We start from the raw sequence: 17,117 nt of genomic DNA, 5'->3' as shown, positions 1-17,117 counted from the left end.
CCAAATAAGATTCCATCCATCTGTTATCAAACCCATGTAATCTAGTTCAGGTTTATGGAGGCCGGGGCATATTCCTGTATTTCTGGGTATGAAGCAGAAAACAACCTTGAATGGTTGGTCAGTCCATTGCAGAACACCTTGAACTCACCCAAAAGCTAAATCTATGGCTGAATTTGGAATCATTAAGTTGTCCTTGAGATGTGGGAGGAAAACAAGAGTACATTGAGGAAGATACTGTATAGTATCTATCTATCTATCTATCTATCTATCTATCTATCTATCTATCTATCTATCTATCTATCTATCTATCTATCTATCTATCTATCTATCTATCTATCTATCTATGCATAACCCCACATATACAATGATAGGCCTGGAATTCAAATCTTTAGCAGTTGCCCTGTCTGAAGTTGGTCCCCACCTTGTACCCAGAATCCTCACTCCTCACCTCCCATTCCAAACCATGATAGGTCTTTGTGAAGCATATTAAAAATTAAAAACTGTATAAAACACATTCTGCAAAGTGCAATATGTTAATAAGGTATAACATTATCATTCTCATCATCATTTGAAAAAATGGTTAACCAGCAAATGGAAAATATTATCCACTGACATTAAGTGTGTCGTCCAACTCATTGTTTGTCTTACTAACGGTAAAATAAAACTATAAGATTGCTACTCTAACAACAGCTTATTTAGACTGGTATTGCACTCAAAAGGAGTGCAGACTTTTGCCACCTTAGCAACGTTTTGTACCCCTGTTTTACTCTGGGGTCACTGCCTTTGCCATTCATCTGCCTTGCTGTTGTACAGTTTGTCAGATAAAGAATAGCTTCAGTATTTTAACGTAGTAATACACACAGTTTTCTTTTAATCCATTCTCAAATGTATTTAATCTTTACCATTACTTCTACCGTACATTACACATTACCTTTTGACTCATAATGGGTAACCTCTGTCGGGTGAAGGGGCATGAAAGTTAACAAGGGGCTGCCTTGTAATTGTGACATTCAGTCCACTGCAATCAGCCTCCAATTTCAAGATTGTTTGAAATGAAAGACAGTGCATATTATTGCTCTGCAGGTCCAGGGATGCCCAGCTCTCTAGTAGCCTGTTTTCATTTAAATATTATCTTGGAACAGACTGAGCAAATAAGGGCCAGGGAGTCCAAGGATTAGCTCATTTGGTGTTTCCCCTTTTAAAATTAGAAACATACTCTATAATGCTGTGTATGCTGTGTATCCATCTTTCTTTTTGCTTATTAGCAAGCATGAATGCCTCTTGAACTTGAATAACATGTTGCTTTTCTTAAAGATACTATGCATCTTTATGTATTGCAAGATGTAGCAAATCAGCCTATTAATCTTACTAAAATAAGTTTTAGGAGCTATAATAATGCACAGTCTCTTTAACTGTAATATGATATTAATATAAGTTCATCTTTCTTTCTTTCTTTTTTAACTTCTTTCTTTCTTTCCTTCTCTCCTTCTTTCTCTCTTTCTTTCCAACCGCACCAATATATTTGATAAATGTCCTTCATATGTAGTAAGCTCTACTGGATACTTTACTAATCAGCAATGCTTGGCAGAACTTTCAAGCAAAATCTAAATCAAAGAGAGGGATTTTTTTTATTTAAACTTTAAAAATGTCAACTGTTTCTGTGCTTCAAATATTACCAGACAAAGAATGCCACAGATGGGGATTATTAGAGCCATAATCCAAAAACCAAAAGTATGCCAATTTGTGTGGGGGTATTTCCAATATATCACAGTTGGACATATTCATTTATTTCACTTTAGATGACAGCGCTGGCGTCTATGGTGTTGTAAATTATTTATATTTTTTTATTCACAATCACTGTTGAAGCCAATGTTTTAGGATTTGAATTCTTTGATTTAGTTATCCATAAATAGACTTTCAATAAAACTAGAGTATCTCTCTGCCTATCTTTGTGTATATTTTAATTGGAATGGTTAAATCGATTGAATTTTAGCAGTTATTTAATTGGGATGGATAATGCAGTATTATTATAAATAATTACTAACTAGCTAACTCTTGCTTGGATCATCTTCCATTTATCAAGGTAGATGGCAATGACTGCATTAATAACAAATTGCCACTAGAGGTCTACTAAATTCCTAAAATTTACCGGCCTCGCGCTTGTCTGTTCGTGTTTTTCGGTTGCTACATCAACCAAAAGAGCGTCTTGGAGCAGAGCACCGGACTCTTACGCGTTCAACATAGCACAGCATTCCGCGACTCGATTTCACTTGCAGGCAGTGGCGAGTAAAAGTCGCTGCTACTTGCAGGCGGCCGTTCAGGCATTTTTATCAGAATGTAAACTTCAGTTTGTTTCTGGCTCTCGAATATGTTTCTTAACGTAAACAGCTTTTCTTTTAATAACTCTGATATGCTTCGGGGATGGCACTCCTGTCGTAAATGTTCAGGCCGATCATTATAATTTTTATCCTGTGAACAGGAAAGTTTCCTTTCACACTCCAAAGTGGTGCGCGTTAGGTAAACAGTAAACTCAAAACTGGCTCCTTGCGATGAATGTAGGCATTGACTGGGTTAATACTCGCTCTGATGATGACGGCATAGATAGACACAGATTCTGTATATATATATATATATATATATATATATATATATATATATATATATATATATATATATATATATATTAATTTTAAACTGTCACTCTTTTTAAGATGCGTTTTTGTTTTTTATTTTTTCTTAACTAGCCAGACACCGAGATGTAAAGCAACAGATGTCAAACTCACTTAAAGGTCTCAAACTCAGTTACTAGGAGAGCGGCATTTTCGCTCGTGTAAATCTCTTAACTAAAAGCCAGTTCTTGCCTTTAATAAAACCAATTATTTCATTTTATGGCTCACTCTTATTCTGCCACATCAGACATTGCATTTTTCTATCAGCATGTTTTGTGGACCACCATATATTTCCCGGACCTTCTTATTTTTCTTTTTCACACATTTGTATTGAAACAGTTGTGGTATGAGGGACACACATGGGATCAAGTCATCTGTTGGCTTGTTTGCATCTCGTTATTGTTTGGGCGCTGGTTGAGGAACAAAGAAACAAATCTCTTGAATCTTTAAAAGCAACTCATTTAAAATTAGGGCAAAGAAACGCGTTCTATTAATGGTAGTAATTTGTTACTAATTAAGAATGTAAGTGGAATAAAAATCATGGAGCCACTGAAACCCTCCAGGGTCTGACTTGGACACCCGCGTCAAGTCATGAGCGTCCGGTTGTGTTAGAAATCATTCTGTTATTATGGTCAATTTTTTGATACATTAATTTAACAGATTCTTGCTAAGAATGAACAGAAATATAAATGGAAAGGTTCCTTCAGAATTATTTGTTAAACTTGTATTGAACTTGCTGTTTCAGTGGCGGCAGAAGAATCACAATGGCGAAGGAGACTGGATTTGTGTCTTGGCCCATGTTATCTGGACACAATGAGACTGTGACAGCTTTCTACTCAGATTTAAAGCAATGGATTCGTTAGCCTTTCTAAACTGGCCAAATGAGGACTGGGACTTGTCCAGGGTTAGATCCCTCCTTGTGTCCTTAAAATCCTTCATTGGATTACACAACTACTACTACTAACAATAATAATTCGGATAATAATATTAATAATATACTATTGCTACTACTACTAATAATAATAATTATAATATTACCACTACTACTACTAATTATAATAATACTGCAAATAATATATACTCTACTACTAAAAGTAATGAATAAGAAGAAAGAAAAATAATATTGTTAAGGCCATAATAAGATACTACTACTATTTCTAATACTACTACTAATATACTACTGCTACTATTATTATTATTAATAATAATAATAATATACTATTGCTACTACTACTAGTACTACTACTACTACTACTAATAATAATATTTCCACTACTACTACTAATTATAATAATACTGCAAATAATATATGCTCTACTACTAAAAGTAATGAATAAGAAGAAAGAAAAATAATATTGTTAAGGCCATAATAATATACTACTACTATTTCTAATACTACTACTAATATACTACTGCTACTATTATTGTTATTATTAATAATAATAATAATAATACCACTACTACTACTAATTATAATAATACTGCAAATAATATATACTCTACTGCTAAAAGTAATAAATAAGAAGAAAGAAAAATAATATTGTTAGGGCCATAATAATATACTACTACTATTTCTAATACTACTACTAATACTGCTACTATTGTTAATAATAATAATAATAATAATACATTTTATTTATGTAGCGCCTTTTCAATGCTTACGGCTCTTAGATTACTATTATTACTTCTAATAATAATATTGCAAGTAATAAAAATATTCTACTATTGCTACTACTACTAATATTAGAAATAATGCTGCTGCTAATACTATTACTGATAATAATAATAGCAACAAAAATACAGTTAATAATGATAATATACTACTAAAACAACAACTACTACTACAACTAATAATAATAATAATAATAAAACAATAATGATAATAATTTGTGTTAATATTGCCCAGTTTGAAAGTATCACCTGAGAACACAAATATATAATTGAGATGTTTTTTTAATTGATGAATTAAAATATTCAGAACTAAATTACACTTTTAGGATTGTAATTTATTATTGCTATTATTACTATTACTTATCGCATTAGTTGTAGTAGTCTTACATATGAATTTATAACAATTATGCAATTTTCACTCTAACCCTATATCATGCTAAAAAATAATTTTAATGCTGATTATTATTATCATTCGTTTACCGGTAATATTTACCTAATAAGCAGCTCAGGGCTGATGGAATATAGCAAATCGCGAACCAGTTTACTACTCCCTTTAATTATAATGGAATGGTACAAGCTAAATAGTAAAGTATTAATATATGTATGCTTTGAAATATTCGGATTTTTAATTGCACTTTTAGAATTTGATGCAATTTATAATTGTTCAATTTAATAAAATCAATATATGTTTTAATAATCATCATTGTTATTATTTTTGAAAACTGCAGATTGAAATTTTAACGAATTATTGCGCCGTGTTGACTTTTATTTTGATATATGCTCTTAGTGTCACGAAGACCGGAAGCCGTTTTTGAGCGCGGCTTGTTGTTACTAGGCAACGCTTAGACACAATCCTGCAAGTCAAGGCTGCGTCTTGCTGTATTTTTTCGGCGTCTAACTTTGGAATTAAATCTTTCCGAACGAGTCGTTTGCAACCTAACATCTACATACTCCATTTATAGTGAGGTTTTTAGTTTGTCATTTAAGATTTTTGTTTTTACCGTTACCCGATGTTTTTTGTAATGGTTACGAACACGTAAACATATCTCCAAGCTATTAGTCAGTTAGCATCTACTAATAACCACCGAAGAGGATGCCAAAAAAACCCAAAAGTGCCGCGTCCTCTGCGGCTGCCGGGGTGACGTCTTGGGAACCTGCGCTCATTGCAGCTCCGTTTGAGGAGGTGAGCATGAAGAAGACACTATAGACATACTATATGTTTCATTGTCTGGACACGTAAACTTTCTCTCTTCAAAACTTGTTGTAGTATTAACAATGAAAAGTATCTGTCTACCTATCATGATGTAAATAGTGACTGGGGTGCTGCTGAGTTGTAAAATAGAAAATAAAATACTGGCATAGCTTTTACTCATAATTTGACACCCGCGTTTCTAAATGAAACTCAAAGCTACTTCATACAGTTTTGAAAAAGATCTGTAAAATAATTTGGTCATGTACTTATTCAAATTTATTAAGATCTGCAAAAAAACTAAACATCCATAATTCAAAGTACTTTATGATGTTAGCCTAAAAGTTAATATCATTTTTTACAACATTATACTTTTATTTATAATACATTTTTATACATATTATTTTTTTTTTGAAATTTTACATTAGTATTTACCATATTTATATTTGATAAGGCATTACTTCTTTTTCTATTCTAATACAGATTTGTAGAGAGGTGTACCAATAGGTGCTAATAAGGAGGAACCAAGTGTGAGTGAGCCATCCGTCAATTGATTGGCACACTGTGGCCAATGTCATTGTACAGTGGTAGTGCCGCTGCTTTGCAGTAAGGAGATTGTGGATTCGCTTCCCGGGTCCTCCCTGTGTGGACAGCGCTTTGAGTAGTGAGAAAAGCGCTATTTAAATGTAAAGAATTAAAATTATTATTATTAGGGGAGGGAGATGAGCGAAAGCCAACATGAAAATGTAACAATTCCTGTATCAGGCCAGAATTTGAACCAAGTTATTTGGATCTGTAAGTCAGCAACAACCACCACAGCATTACTCTATTGTTCCAGACTGATACTGTCAATAACTTATTATTATGTTATTAATACAGTAATTCACCAAGAATCAAATGAACAGCAAAAATATTAAGTAAAAAGGGAAAATGTTAGAATTAAAGCAAAAAAGCTGACCAACTACATTACAGTTCTTGTTAATATACACTGTCTCCTTAAATTTCTTTATTGCTGAAGGTACAAGTTTTCACATATTTCATGTTGTTCTTATTTTGCTTTGCAGAATACTATAATTTTTCAGCTTACTAAAATGTAATTTATAGTGCAGATGACACTGGTATCATTAAAGATAAAGTCTGCATACAGGTGCTTCACAGACATTTGATCGACCCCAATAGTCCGCTGCTTTAATCATGCTTCATGCTTGCAGCTTATTTTCTCTTGAGCACACATACTGTATCTCTAAGAAGACAGATCAGACCAAAGGAAAAACACGGAAAATAAGCACATAGAATACCTGTAAAGTATAGGAGGTAACATGGAAGATTTTATCTGAGTAGATGAGAATAGTGTTTTTTTTCTCACATCTATATGACTCTTTTTTGTTTTTGTTTTCTCACATTTAGCTTGAGAAAGTACCATTTAATGAAAATCAACATCAGTCTTTTTAAACTTTCCCGAGATGAGAAAGTTATCAGAGTACTGTTCCTCACAGGAAGTGTCAGGTTTCAAAAGAACTTCACTAGTGTCATACCATTGTCATATTTAAAAATTGTATGAATCTAGTTACTGAAGTATTTGACTTTAAACATCAAGATTCACAAATCACCACAGGCTGCTTCTTGACTCTGTGAAAATCGCTTGACCTGCCTGTGTTTAAAAATAAACTTGGAAACAATAATATTATATATGCCTTGAGCATGGGTGTAAAGGACCTTAGGATGGTGTCCATCATAAAAAGGCACTATCTAACATTAAGGTTGTTTATTTATGAATCACAAGTAAAGCTTAGCATTCATCTGCATACAACATATACTGGAGATTGAACAGAATCTTTGAAGGTCAACTGTGTAGGTAGAGTTCCGACTCTAAAACTGTCCCTTGGTACTGTATGAGTGATGGTGAATGTGCCATGCTATGTACTGTATGTCCTTCCACATGTCACTGCTGAGACTGAATCTGGTTCAACGAAATCCTGTAATGGATGAAGAAGATTCATAACGTGTGAACAGGCTGGTCAGTCTACTGTACTTAGCGTATGCAGAGGGGTGCAGTTTAGTGGCTAAGGAAAAAAAGACAGCCACAGATTTGCCAGCTTGATCTTCACAACTGACTCTGTCTTTAACGGAGCCTGCCACAGGACTAGGCATGGAAAAATGGAAACAATTGTACTTACTTTACCTATGACATGCCTATGCTGCATTGGATAAAGCTGTGAGTTGAATAAAATTTGGTATAGAGACACTTTCAAATTCATTATTTAAGTGCTTCTATTATAACACCTCATTTTATGAAGTCACACTGCCATCTTGTGTTTTAATTCATTCATCTCAATGTTTCACGATCTGTACTGTATTTTCAATTTTTATTTTCTTGTTTTGAATAAACATGTTTAATATAAAAGTGATATATTAACAAAGTTTTGTAAAAGTTGCTTTAGATGTACCTTTTGTCTTGACTTTCTATATGTGTGGCAAATGTATGTGTTTATACTTAGTATGCACATATTCTAGTGTGTGTGTGTGTGTTTATCACATACTATAGATGCATTTCATCATTTTTAATGTATCTTTTACAGGAGCTTTGGAAGGCTGATATCTCATTTGTTGTTGGAGCAAATGTTCTTGATGATACCAACATTAAAGCTCTTGTATCTGCTGTTCAGCAGCCTTTGAGGAAGCTCTTTAGTGTGATAACATGGAATGACATGATGCAAAAGGTAAGTGAGTGATCAATGTTTTTATATGCACATTTATTTTTGTTTTGAGAAAGTGTAGGTCTTAAGATTCATACTGTATACATATAGGACAATTAAATCTTGTACTAAGGACTGTAAAATAAAGCAATAGTACACTATAGCCTACAATATGTGGATGCTGATTTGGGACATGCAGGCACAGGCACAGAGGCACAAGTCCAAAGCAACACACGTTTATTTCTCAGGAGTTCACCATTCCTTCGCTCCCTCTCTCAATACAGTACATCAAGCACAAAGCACACAATGCTCAGCCCTCTTCTTCTTTCACTCTTTCTCTGCCTCCTCCATTCCTCACCCAGCAAGCATCATCCATCTTCTCCCGATTCTGCCTCTCTGAATGGAGTGAGGCGGCTCCTTTTATTCAGCACCTGGGAGTGCTCTAGGTGGTTTCTCAGGATTACCATGAATCATTCCTGGGTGTGGTGGAAATCCATTGAATGGCTCTGCAGCTCCCTCTGGTGGCCCCCATGGAACCCAACAGGGCTTTACCAAACTCCAAGTCTCAGCGTGCCCTGTGGGAATCTGTGGTGCCACAGTCGCCCAGTAGGGCTGCCCTCTAGTGTCCCAGAGGAGGTATTGCCCCACAGATGCTCTCTCCCCTGGCCAGGTAATGGCTGAGGCCACCCGTCACCATTTATATATATATGAAAATGACCTGAGTGTGCCTTATTTTGTTTATTTTTATAAAATCATTTTCAGATCAGTGAACTTGGATCTTCAAAAGCAAAGAAACCTGCTAAGGATATGCCCTTGTACTACGAGGTATGATTTTACTTTTCATAATGTTTTTAATCTGTTAAAGCTGAATCAGGCAAAATTGAGAAATGCCTTAACCTTGCTGAATATACTATTATTTTTCGAACATATACTGTATATCATATACATTGTGACCACAAGGGGGTACCACTGAGCCCCAAACCCCAGACACAATGCATGATTAGTGGGCACAGTAGACTGTAGACACTTCCCACAGCCTCAGGTCTGTAGTGGCTGTGGCTTAACATTTATGAAGCAGGACCTGTTGGACAGCTAAAAAGGATGGTGCCTTCAATGATATCCCATCTTCTGGCACTCGACAGTCTCAACATTCAATGGGTTTTTCATTTTTCTTACTGAAGCTTGGTGCCCCCGTCATTTGGTATCTTGTTCTTCAGTTTGCTCTTGTTTTCTCCAAGCCAACCAGGTGAGGGGTAGGGGAAGATCTCAGTTCAGGTGATATCAGTGAGGTCTCAGGATTGATGAACTGCCCACTGTTGGGTGATCGATTATGCATAACAAGGGGGCTCCGACCCCTGCTCAATTCGCTCGCCTACCCCCGGCGTTTTGAACTCGTGCCCGCTGGGCAGCCACGTGTGAGGATGACGCACGTTTAATACGGAGCGTTCGCCCGTGTCACTCTGGGGCCCCCCACTGTCAAAATGGAACTCCGTCCGTACTATTATGCATTGTGGAGTACGGGTCCGCCTGTGCTGTGTGGTGTGGACGTTTAACTGTCGTTGTTTCTGCCTTTATATTCTGTATCTCGGTGTGCATGTGTTTCGTGCCTAGGTTTTTTGAAGCTGTTGCATTTCAGTTTTCATCATCTGTAATTCGCTCTGCATGTGTTTGTCCCCGTTTTTTAATCCCTTTATAAAGTTTTACTTCGTTTCCAGCAGCTCCGTGTATGACTGTATGTGAATGTGTGCTTTTCTAGTTTTTAATTTTTCTATTGTTATTTATTGATCACTTTCCAGACAGAAGAGCAGCTTCAGCGATAGACTGCTGTCACTGTCCTGCTCCACAGACAGATTGAGGAGATCGTTCCTCCCCCAAACTATGCGACTCTTCAATTCCACGCGGGGGGGGTAAACGTTAACATTTAACATTATTATACAAAGTTGCTGTCTGTTTTTCACCGGCATTATTATCTTTCTTTAATGTAATATTATTTATTGTATCAGTATGCTGCTGCTGGAGAATGTGAATTTCCCATTGGGATTAATAAAGTATCTATCTATCTATCTACTCTGTGTTTTATTTCTGACCTCGCTTTATCCTGCTTGCGGCATGTCAGACGGTTCGTAGTCTTTCTCGTTTTACTCTGGGCAGGGTGGCTTTGTTCTGTAACCTGCTCTCTATGTGTTTGTCCCTGTTCTTTAACCTCTTTATGATGTTTTACTTTGTTTCCTACTCTGACGGTTCGTAGTCTCTCCCGTTTTGCTCTGGTGTGGGGGGGGGGGGGGTTTGTGTGGCGTATGTGTATGTGTGCTTTTTTACTTTAATTTTTCTATTGTTATTTATTGATCACTTTCCAGACAGAAGAGCAGCTTCAGCGATAGACTGCTGTCACTGTCCTGCTCCACAGACAGATTGAGGAGATCGTTCCTCCCCCAAACTATGCGACTCTTCAGTTCCACGCGGGGGTGTAAACGTTAACATTTAACATTATTATACAAAGTTACTGTCTGTTTTTCACCTGCATTATTATCTTTCTTTAATTTAATATTATTTATTGTATCAGTATTCTGCTGCTGGAGAATGTGAATTTCCTTCTGACCTTGCTTTATCCTGCTTGCGGCATGTCAGACGGTTCGTAGTCTTTCTCGTTTTACTCTGGGCAGGGGGGCTAGGGGCGCGTTGCCTCATTTTTTATTTCTGTTAGTGGAGGGGGGGCTTTGTGTGTCGTGGGTCTGAATTCTCCTTTTTGTGTACGTCCCGTTTCGTCTGCTATGTCCGTAGTCTGTCCCATTTCGTGTGCAATGGGCTTTGTGTGGCGCTCGCGTCAGACTCCTTTTTTTTTGTGTGCTAGGGGCGCGTTGCCTCATTTTTTATTTGTGTTAGTGGAGGGGGGCATTGTGTGTCGTGGGTCTGAATCCTCTTTTTTGTGTGCGTACCGTTTCGTGTGCTATGTGGCGCTTGCGTCTGACTCCTTTGTTTTTGGTGTGCTAGGGGCGCGTTGCCTCATTTCTTATTTCTGTTAGTGGAGGGGGGCTTTGTGTGTCGTGGGTCTGAAGCCTCTTTTTTGTGTGCGTCCCGTTTCGTGTGCTATGGGGTTCGTGTGGCGCTGTGTTGTTGCTTGCGTCTGATTCCTTTGTTTTTGGTGCGCTAGGGGCGCGTTGCCTCATTTCTTATTTCTGTTAGTGGAGGGGGGCTTTGTGTGTCATGGGTCTGAAGCCTCTTTTTTGTGTGCGTCCCGTTTCGTGTGCTATGGGCTTCGTGTGGCGCTGTGTGCCAAGGGTTTGTGTGGCGCCTGCGTCTGACTCCTTTTTTTGTGTGCTATGGGCCCGGCACCTCATTTCTTATTTTCCGTTGCTTGGAGGGGGGCTTTGTGTGGCGCCTGCGCACTACGTCTTTTGCGTCCACGGCCCATGTCCCTGCGTCCATATCCGGTTTACCATTCTCGTTTAGTAATATGGATTGGGCTCCCCATTTTCCTGTGCTGGCAATGGGATGGCTTGGGATCCTCCATTTATTAAAGAGGGGCCTTTGGCCATCTCTGTTGCCTTTACTACACCTTGGGGCTGTGTCAAGCCAGGATCAACAAGTTCTGAGCAGGATGACACCTCTTTTGTAGCAGAGAGAGCTATCTTAACTCCCATATCATTATAAGAGCCCGTTTCACTCTGTACTTCCTTTTCTTTACCCATCCAGACCTCCAAAGACTGAGTAGTAGTCTCAAAGACTTGAAGGCCAGGCATGAAAGATCCTTCTCTTGTGCTTACTACCATTATAGGAACAAGTACTACTTGGTTCCCTTAAGGTTTTTACTGCATCCCTTTTTCACTGCACATCCTGACCTCTGCATTCTAAGGGTAATTTAGATAATCCTTTCTACTAGCCCATGAGCCTTCACAGTTAATAATGTAGTCTCAATGACCACTGACAGATTTAGATAATTTAATCTCGGTCATAGTATGACTTCCAAACCAACCACACATTCAGATTCAGTGGATGGTCATCGAAATACCTTTCCATCTTGATACTACTGGCAATCTCAGATTACTCTGAGTCCCTACTATTTATTTTTATAGAGTGAGATACTAATGAAACATTTTTGTTTTTCTGTCGTCCATTGACAAGAACAAAATTTGTCTCAAAACTTACTTACATGCTGCTAGAGCCTTTCTTTGAAAACGGTTCCCTTTTATGGGCCAACCTCTGCTTTTAAAGCTATCATCCTTGGCAACTTCTATTTACCCACATTAGTGCCTCTCAGATTTCCAGTGTGTGTTGCTCTTCCTGTAGGCAGTTTTGTGCCCTTATCCTGCCCTCGGCCATTTTCATGGTCCAGTTATACCTTACAGTCTTTTGCCAGCCTAAAACTCACTGCTGTAAAAACATTGGTCTTACAAGTTTCATGAATCATTATCATATACTGTAATGTATAGCAAATGCCATATGAAAGTAATAATATTTCTAAGAAAAAAATAATGTCATAGGTTTTATTCACACCTAATTTGTATCTCTCTTATAAATATTATATTTTCCTTTAAGATTACGGATGAAGGAAAAATAGAATAGTTCATACAGAATAAAAGAAAAAATGACCTCCAACACTGGCAAGCCACTCTTTACTCGTGGTAAAAAGAATTAAATAAGTTTAAAATGAGTTTTCATAATATCAGCCAAGTTAACGGCTCTCAAGAGGAAAGATCCCAGGTGTCACTGAGTGGTAATAAAATCTAGTGCCAACAAGCCATAAAACATTATAATAAAAAAGTCAGATACACATGTGGACAGCTGTATATTTCATAGGCCGTGTTTATTTTCTACATCTGTGCTAAAATGAACACTTTCAGAAATGGAGGCAATTTCTTTGAAGGATTATGAAAGCCCTGGTACTGTCCAGAATGCTGTAATATGAGGCTTTAGAGTTGTCTTTATGCTGTAAGGGGTGGTAAAGTGGTCAGACCTGATGCCTCACTCTTCCAGGAACTTAGGTTCAATTACCAGTCCAGTTACTGCCTTTGTGGAGTTTGTACATTCATCTGTGAGCTTTTTCCGGGTTCCATTCTTCCTTGCCAAATTCCAGAGGTGTGTGACTGGGGTTAATTGCTGACATTAATTTGGTCGAGAGCAGCTATGAACATGATGGGAGTCTTCCAATGGAATGGTGTGCTGAGCTGGAATGGTAACTACTTTGTACAAGAAGCTAGTAGGGTTTGATCCTTCTTCTCTTGACTATGCCAGGTTTAAAAGAAGGTTACAGAAATGAAAGAATGGATTGATGGTGTAGAATATAATGTGTGTTTTTTAGCATTACATAATTCTTTTCATGTCCTGTACATTGGTATCAGCAAGAGGAAGTGGCATTCCTTAGGGATTGTATTAAACATGTTAAAAAATGCACAGTATGCAAATATGCGTGTGTTAATGATATGCTTATGTGATATCTCCTCTATATATATAAAATCCTGAGCCTAAAAGTGCAACGATTTTGTGACTTTTTTATGCCACGTTTTTTGTCACACTTTAAATCGGGCTTATTTTAAAACCTACATATATATGTTTGGTATAATTCTTTTCAGAATTTATCGAACTTTAATGTGATGTTGTTAGATTTTTAGATTCTTATTCTGTTTTTAAACTATAAGCTAAAAAATATCAAGAACTCACATCCCGCGAAATGAGACTTTGTGCCAAGAGATTTAACCACGCCCGGGGCCGGAAATAAAAGACAAAGAGTAGGACAGCTACTGTACAGGCTTTTAAATGTTCGAAGTGCCACACAAGATGCAGATCATACGGCATGGCAGCAGCAGCAAGCCAGCAACTGATCGAGCAAAGAGCAGGTAAAAAGAACTGTATTTGTTTCCCATTGTATCACTGTTTAAGAGGAGGTTTTGGAGGAGTGACCGCATCTCCTTGGGGTGCGTTCAGCCCCCTTCTTCACAATGCAAGCAGCAGAGACACAAAGTGGCTGACATGTAGCGCAGGCCAGGGTGGGTTGGCGAGCAGGGGGCGAATCCCCTAGTATAATATATAAAGGCAATCATCAAGTTTTACTGCCCAAGACCAAAATAGTTTGATTTTGGGTGAGTTTGAAAAATGAAATTATTTTTATCAGTACTCTACCCAATTCTTTAAAAGTGCACTCTGAACTGTCACTCATCAAATTGCCATTATTAAGGCAGTAATGATAATGGCCAGAGAGGTGCCTAAGCCAGTAAAAATTTGCATATATAGTACTTTGATAGCTTAAGGTAAAAATGAACTATTATATATTTGGCTTTCCTTTATCCAAGGTAACTGATAGAATCTGTACACATTTTAGTTGTTTTCATATATATTTTTTACATTTGGAGCTTAGGCAAGTTAAGTGACTTGTTCAGCGTCATAGAGTGGGTCAACAGTGCAGAACTAGAAACATTCTAGTTGTATTTCAAAGCATTAACCACTACACTACAGTGCCGGTCTTTTTCAAGTAATTTAAATATTCTAGTGGTTTTGGTCTGTTTAACATTAAAATGACGAGATTGGTTCAGACCAAGACAGAGAGTACGTTTAAACGGTAATTTTAGCTATTGGCAGACAGACACAGGCTTGATTCAGTAAAGTCAAAGGGAAAACAAAATTAATGGTCACAAAATTAGTATTGTTCAATGCCTAAATTTCTTTCTTGATTGTTCAAAATGAAATTATCTCACGAGGTTGTTTTAGTTGCAGAAAGTTTTCAGCGCCTCTTAACATGACTAACATGTCATTTAAATATCTATCACCATGATATCAGACAAAGTGTAATGATGTATAGCAACAAAATGGCAACAAGATAAATTAGAAAAAATAAAAACCAAAAAGAGCCAAAAAATCCTATAGCTTATATCTTGATAAGATTGTTTTTTTCTCTGTACTTAGATATTCCATTTTTATCTGAAAGACATGCATCTTACATTAACTGGTACTGTTAACTTCAGATTGGCCAAGTATGAGTGATTGTGCTCTATAATGGAGTGATTATGATTCTTGGGTTGTATCTTGGCTTGCACCCAATGTTTTCATAAGATATTATGGCTCCGCATGACCCCTAAATTTAGATTAATTAGGCATAGTAAATGAATACAGTTAATAAGAATCATTCATGCTGTAATAGTGACAGGATAACAAAGCAATGTTTTCTGTGGCTTCAGCTTTAAACCAACCCCTTTTTGTAAAACAATATACACTTTTCTGACTTAGTAATTCATTGAGAAGCATTGTTATGCTTTTGTAATATACTCTTTAGTGCTTCAATATTTGTGACTTTTAGGGAGTGCACTAAAAAATAAGACAGTGTTTTTAAATGTTTCCCCATTATGACTCTGGGTTACTTATCTAATTTAAACTAGTCGCTATTCTGCCATTTAGTTCCTCTCTTTTTCACGCTCTTTCACCATCTTTGTTAATGTTGTCATCACATTGTGGAAGTATTTATTCCTGTCTTTCATTGATGTAATAGCTGTGTCTTTTGTTAATTATGTTGCACTATGACTGTGTGTATGTATGGCTTAGAAGTTCTACAAGGGCATTTGGTAGGGCTCCCTTAAAGAATGGTATTTGTAGGTAATCTTTTTAGGGATCTCTCACAAGGAAGAGATACTGAGAGCATAAGTTATTTAAAAAAAGCACATCAATCCTCTTTTTGGTTCTCAGCCAGTTCCGGGCAGGTCAAATTACACTACAATACAAGCTTAACAAAACAGTACTTGATGTGTGGGTAGTATAAATCCCTTCTACAGTGTTCTTGGTAATTGATTCAGGGCAGTAAATGAAGAAGAATGACTGACTGTAGGGTCTTGAAAGTGTTGACCAAGAGATACTGAGCAATATAAATAAATAAAAGTGAAACAAATACATTTTTATTTATTATCATGTATTAAATATTAAAAATATAAGAGGTTCAGATAATACTTGGTACTCAGAAAATCTGTCTAAAACAAATGGAAATGCAAAATTCTTTTTATAAGAAAATTAGTCTTTAAGTGTTGTCTACACTATATATTCAGGGCTACTCAAGAAAGTCTTATAAGTGGCGCCTATTTGTAAAGTTTGTGCTGTAAATGTTACTTGTTAGTGTTTTAATGCTGTACTTATGGGTACATATTATAAAATGTCTTTTCTGTTTTAAAAGGTAACTGAATCAGCCCAAGCCATCCTAGCCACCGGAGAGGAGCTGCCACTCACCTTGATTGGAAAGCTGCTAAAGTTCTTGCTGTTCACAATAAAACAAAAAGACCAGATAAGGAGAGATGCGGAAAGGAAAGTAAGGAAGATTCTAATACCGTTGGAGTTTTTTTGCAGTGATTTTACCTTGCTACCCTAACCTAATGTTTAGCTAAGCAGGTCTTAGACCCTGTCTGGCCAGTGGATTGCTTGCCTGTGTGCTATTCACAGTACTACACAAAGCACCCCCTTTACCTCCAATCAGTCTTTTTTTGTCTTCTGACTCTGGCCTCTCTTCCTTCAGCCAGTAGTGTGAATACCCCACTTTTTCTCTGACCCAAGACACTTCATGCCAGGAGTAGATTTTAAATCACATCTTGGGGTTTCTTCTGTCCAAGCCCCGAAATCATTTCCAGAGTAAGAGCTCACTCTGTATTTATTGCAGAGATACCAGGGATAAACTCACTGTAGCATTTTCTGGTGTTCTAAACTCTGTAAACTTCCAGTGGCCCTTAAAGGAACCACCAACTGAACTCTTCAGATAGCAAAGAATCAGAATGGTCCCATATTTTCCCTTTTGGGACTGTGTATGTTTCCTCCCCAGCCTTACTCTTCTTTTTATTTAGAAGGTCAGGTATCCAACACATTGATTTTTGTGAATCTATCTAATGGCCTTCTGGGGTACCTGGCATATACAGTATACAAGACATA

The 17,117-nt window shown here is 37.0% G+C and overlaps 1 protein-coding gene across 1 annotated transcript in view; it reads left to right on the top strand.

Moving 5' to 3' along the window:
* Nucleotides 1–5,193: 5,193 nt before the first annotated feature.
* Nucleotides 5,194–17,117, top strand: part of spag17 (sperm associated antigen 17) — a 143,097-nt gene continuing 131,173 nt past the window's right edge. The window contains exons 1-4 of the mRNA XM_051926662.1: nucleotides 5,194–5,523; nucleotides 8,109–8,249; nucleotides 8,988–9,050; nucleotides 16,375–16,506. Of these exons, the coding sequence (XP_051782622.1) occupies nucleotides 5,434–5,523; nucleotides 8,109–8,249; nucleotides 8,988–9,050; nucleotides 16,375–16,506 (426 nt within the window). The 5' untranslated portion in view covers nucleotides 5,194–5,433. The remainder of the gene's footprint in view (nucleotides 5,524–8,108; nucleotides 8,250–8,987; nucleotides 9,051–16,374; nucleotides 16,507–17,117) is intronic.

The sequence above is a fragment of the Erpetoichthys calabaricus genome, chromosome 4 (assembly GCF_900747795.2).
Source record: "Erpetoichthys calabaricus chromosome 4, fErpCal1.3, whole genome shotgun sequence".
Lineage (NCBI taxonomy): Eukaryota > Metazoa > Chordata > Cladistia > Polypteriformes > Polypteridae > Erpetoichthys > Erpetoichthys calabaricus.
The sequence above is the reverse complement of the archived record's forward strand: the minus strand, read 5'-3'. Positions and strand labels throughout refer to the sequence as shown.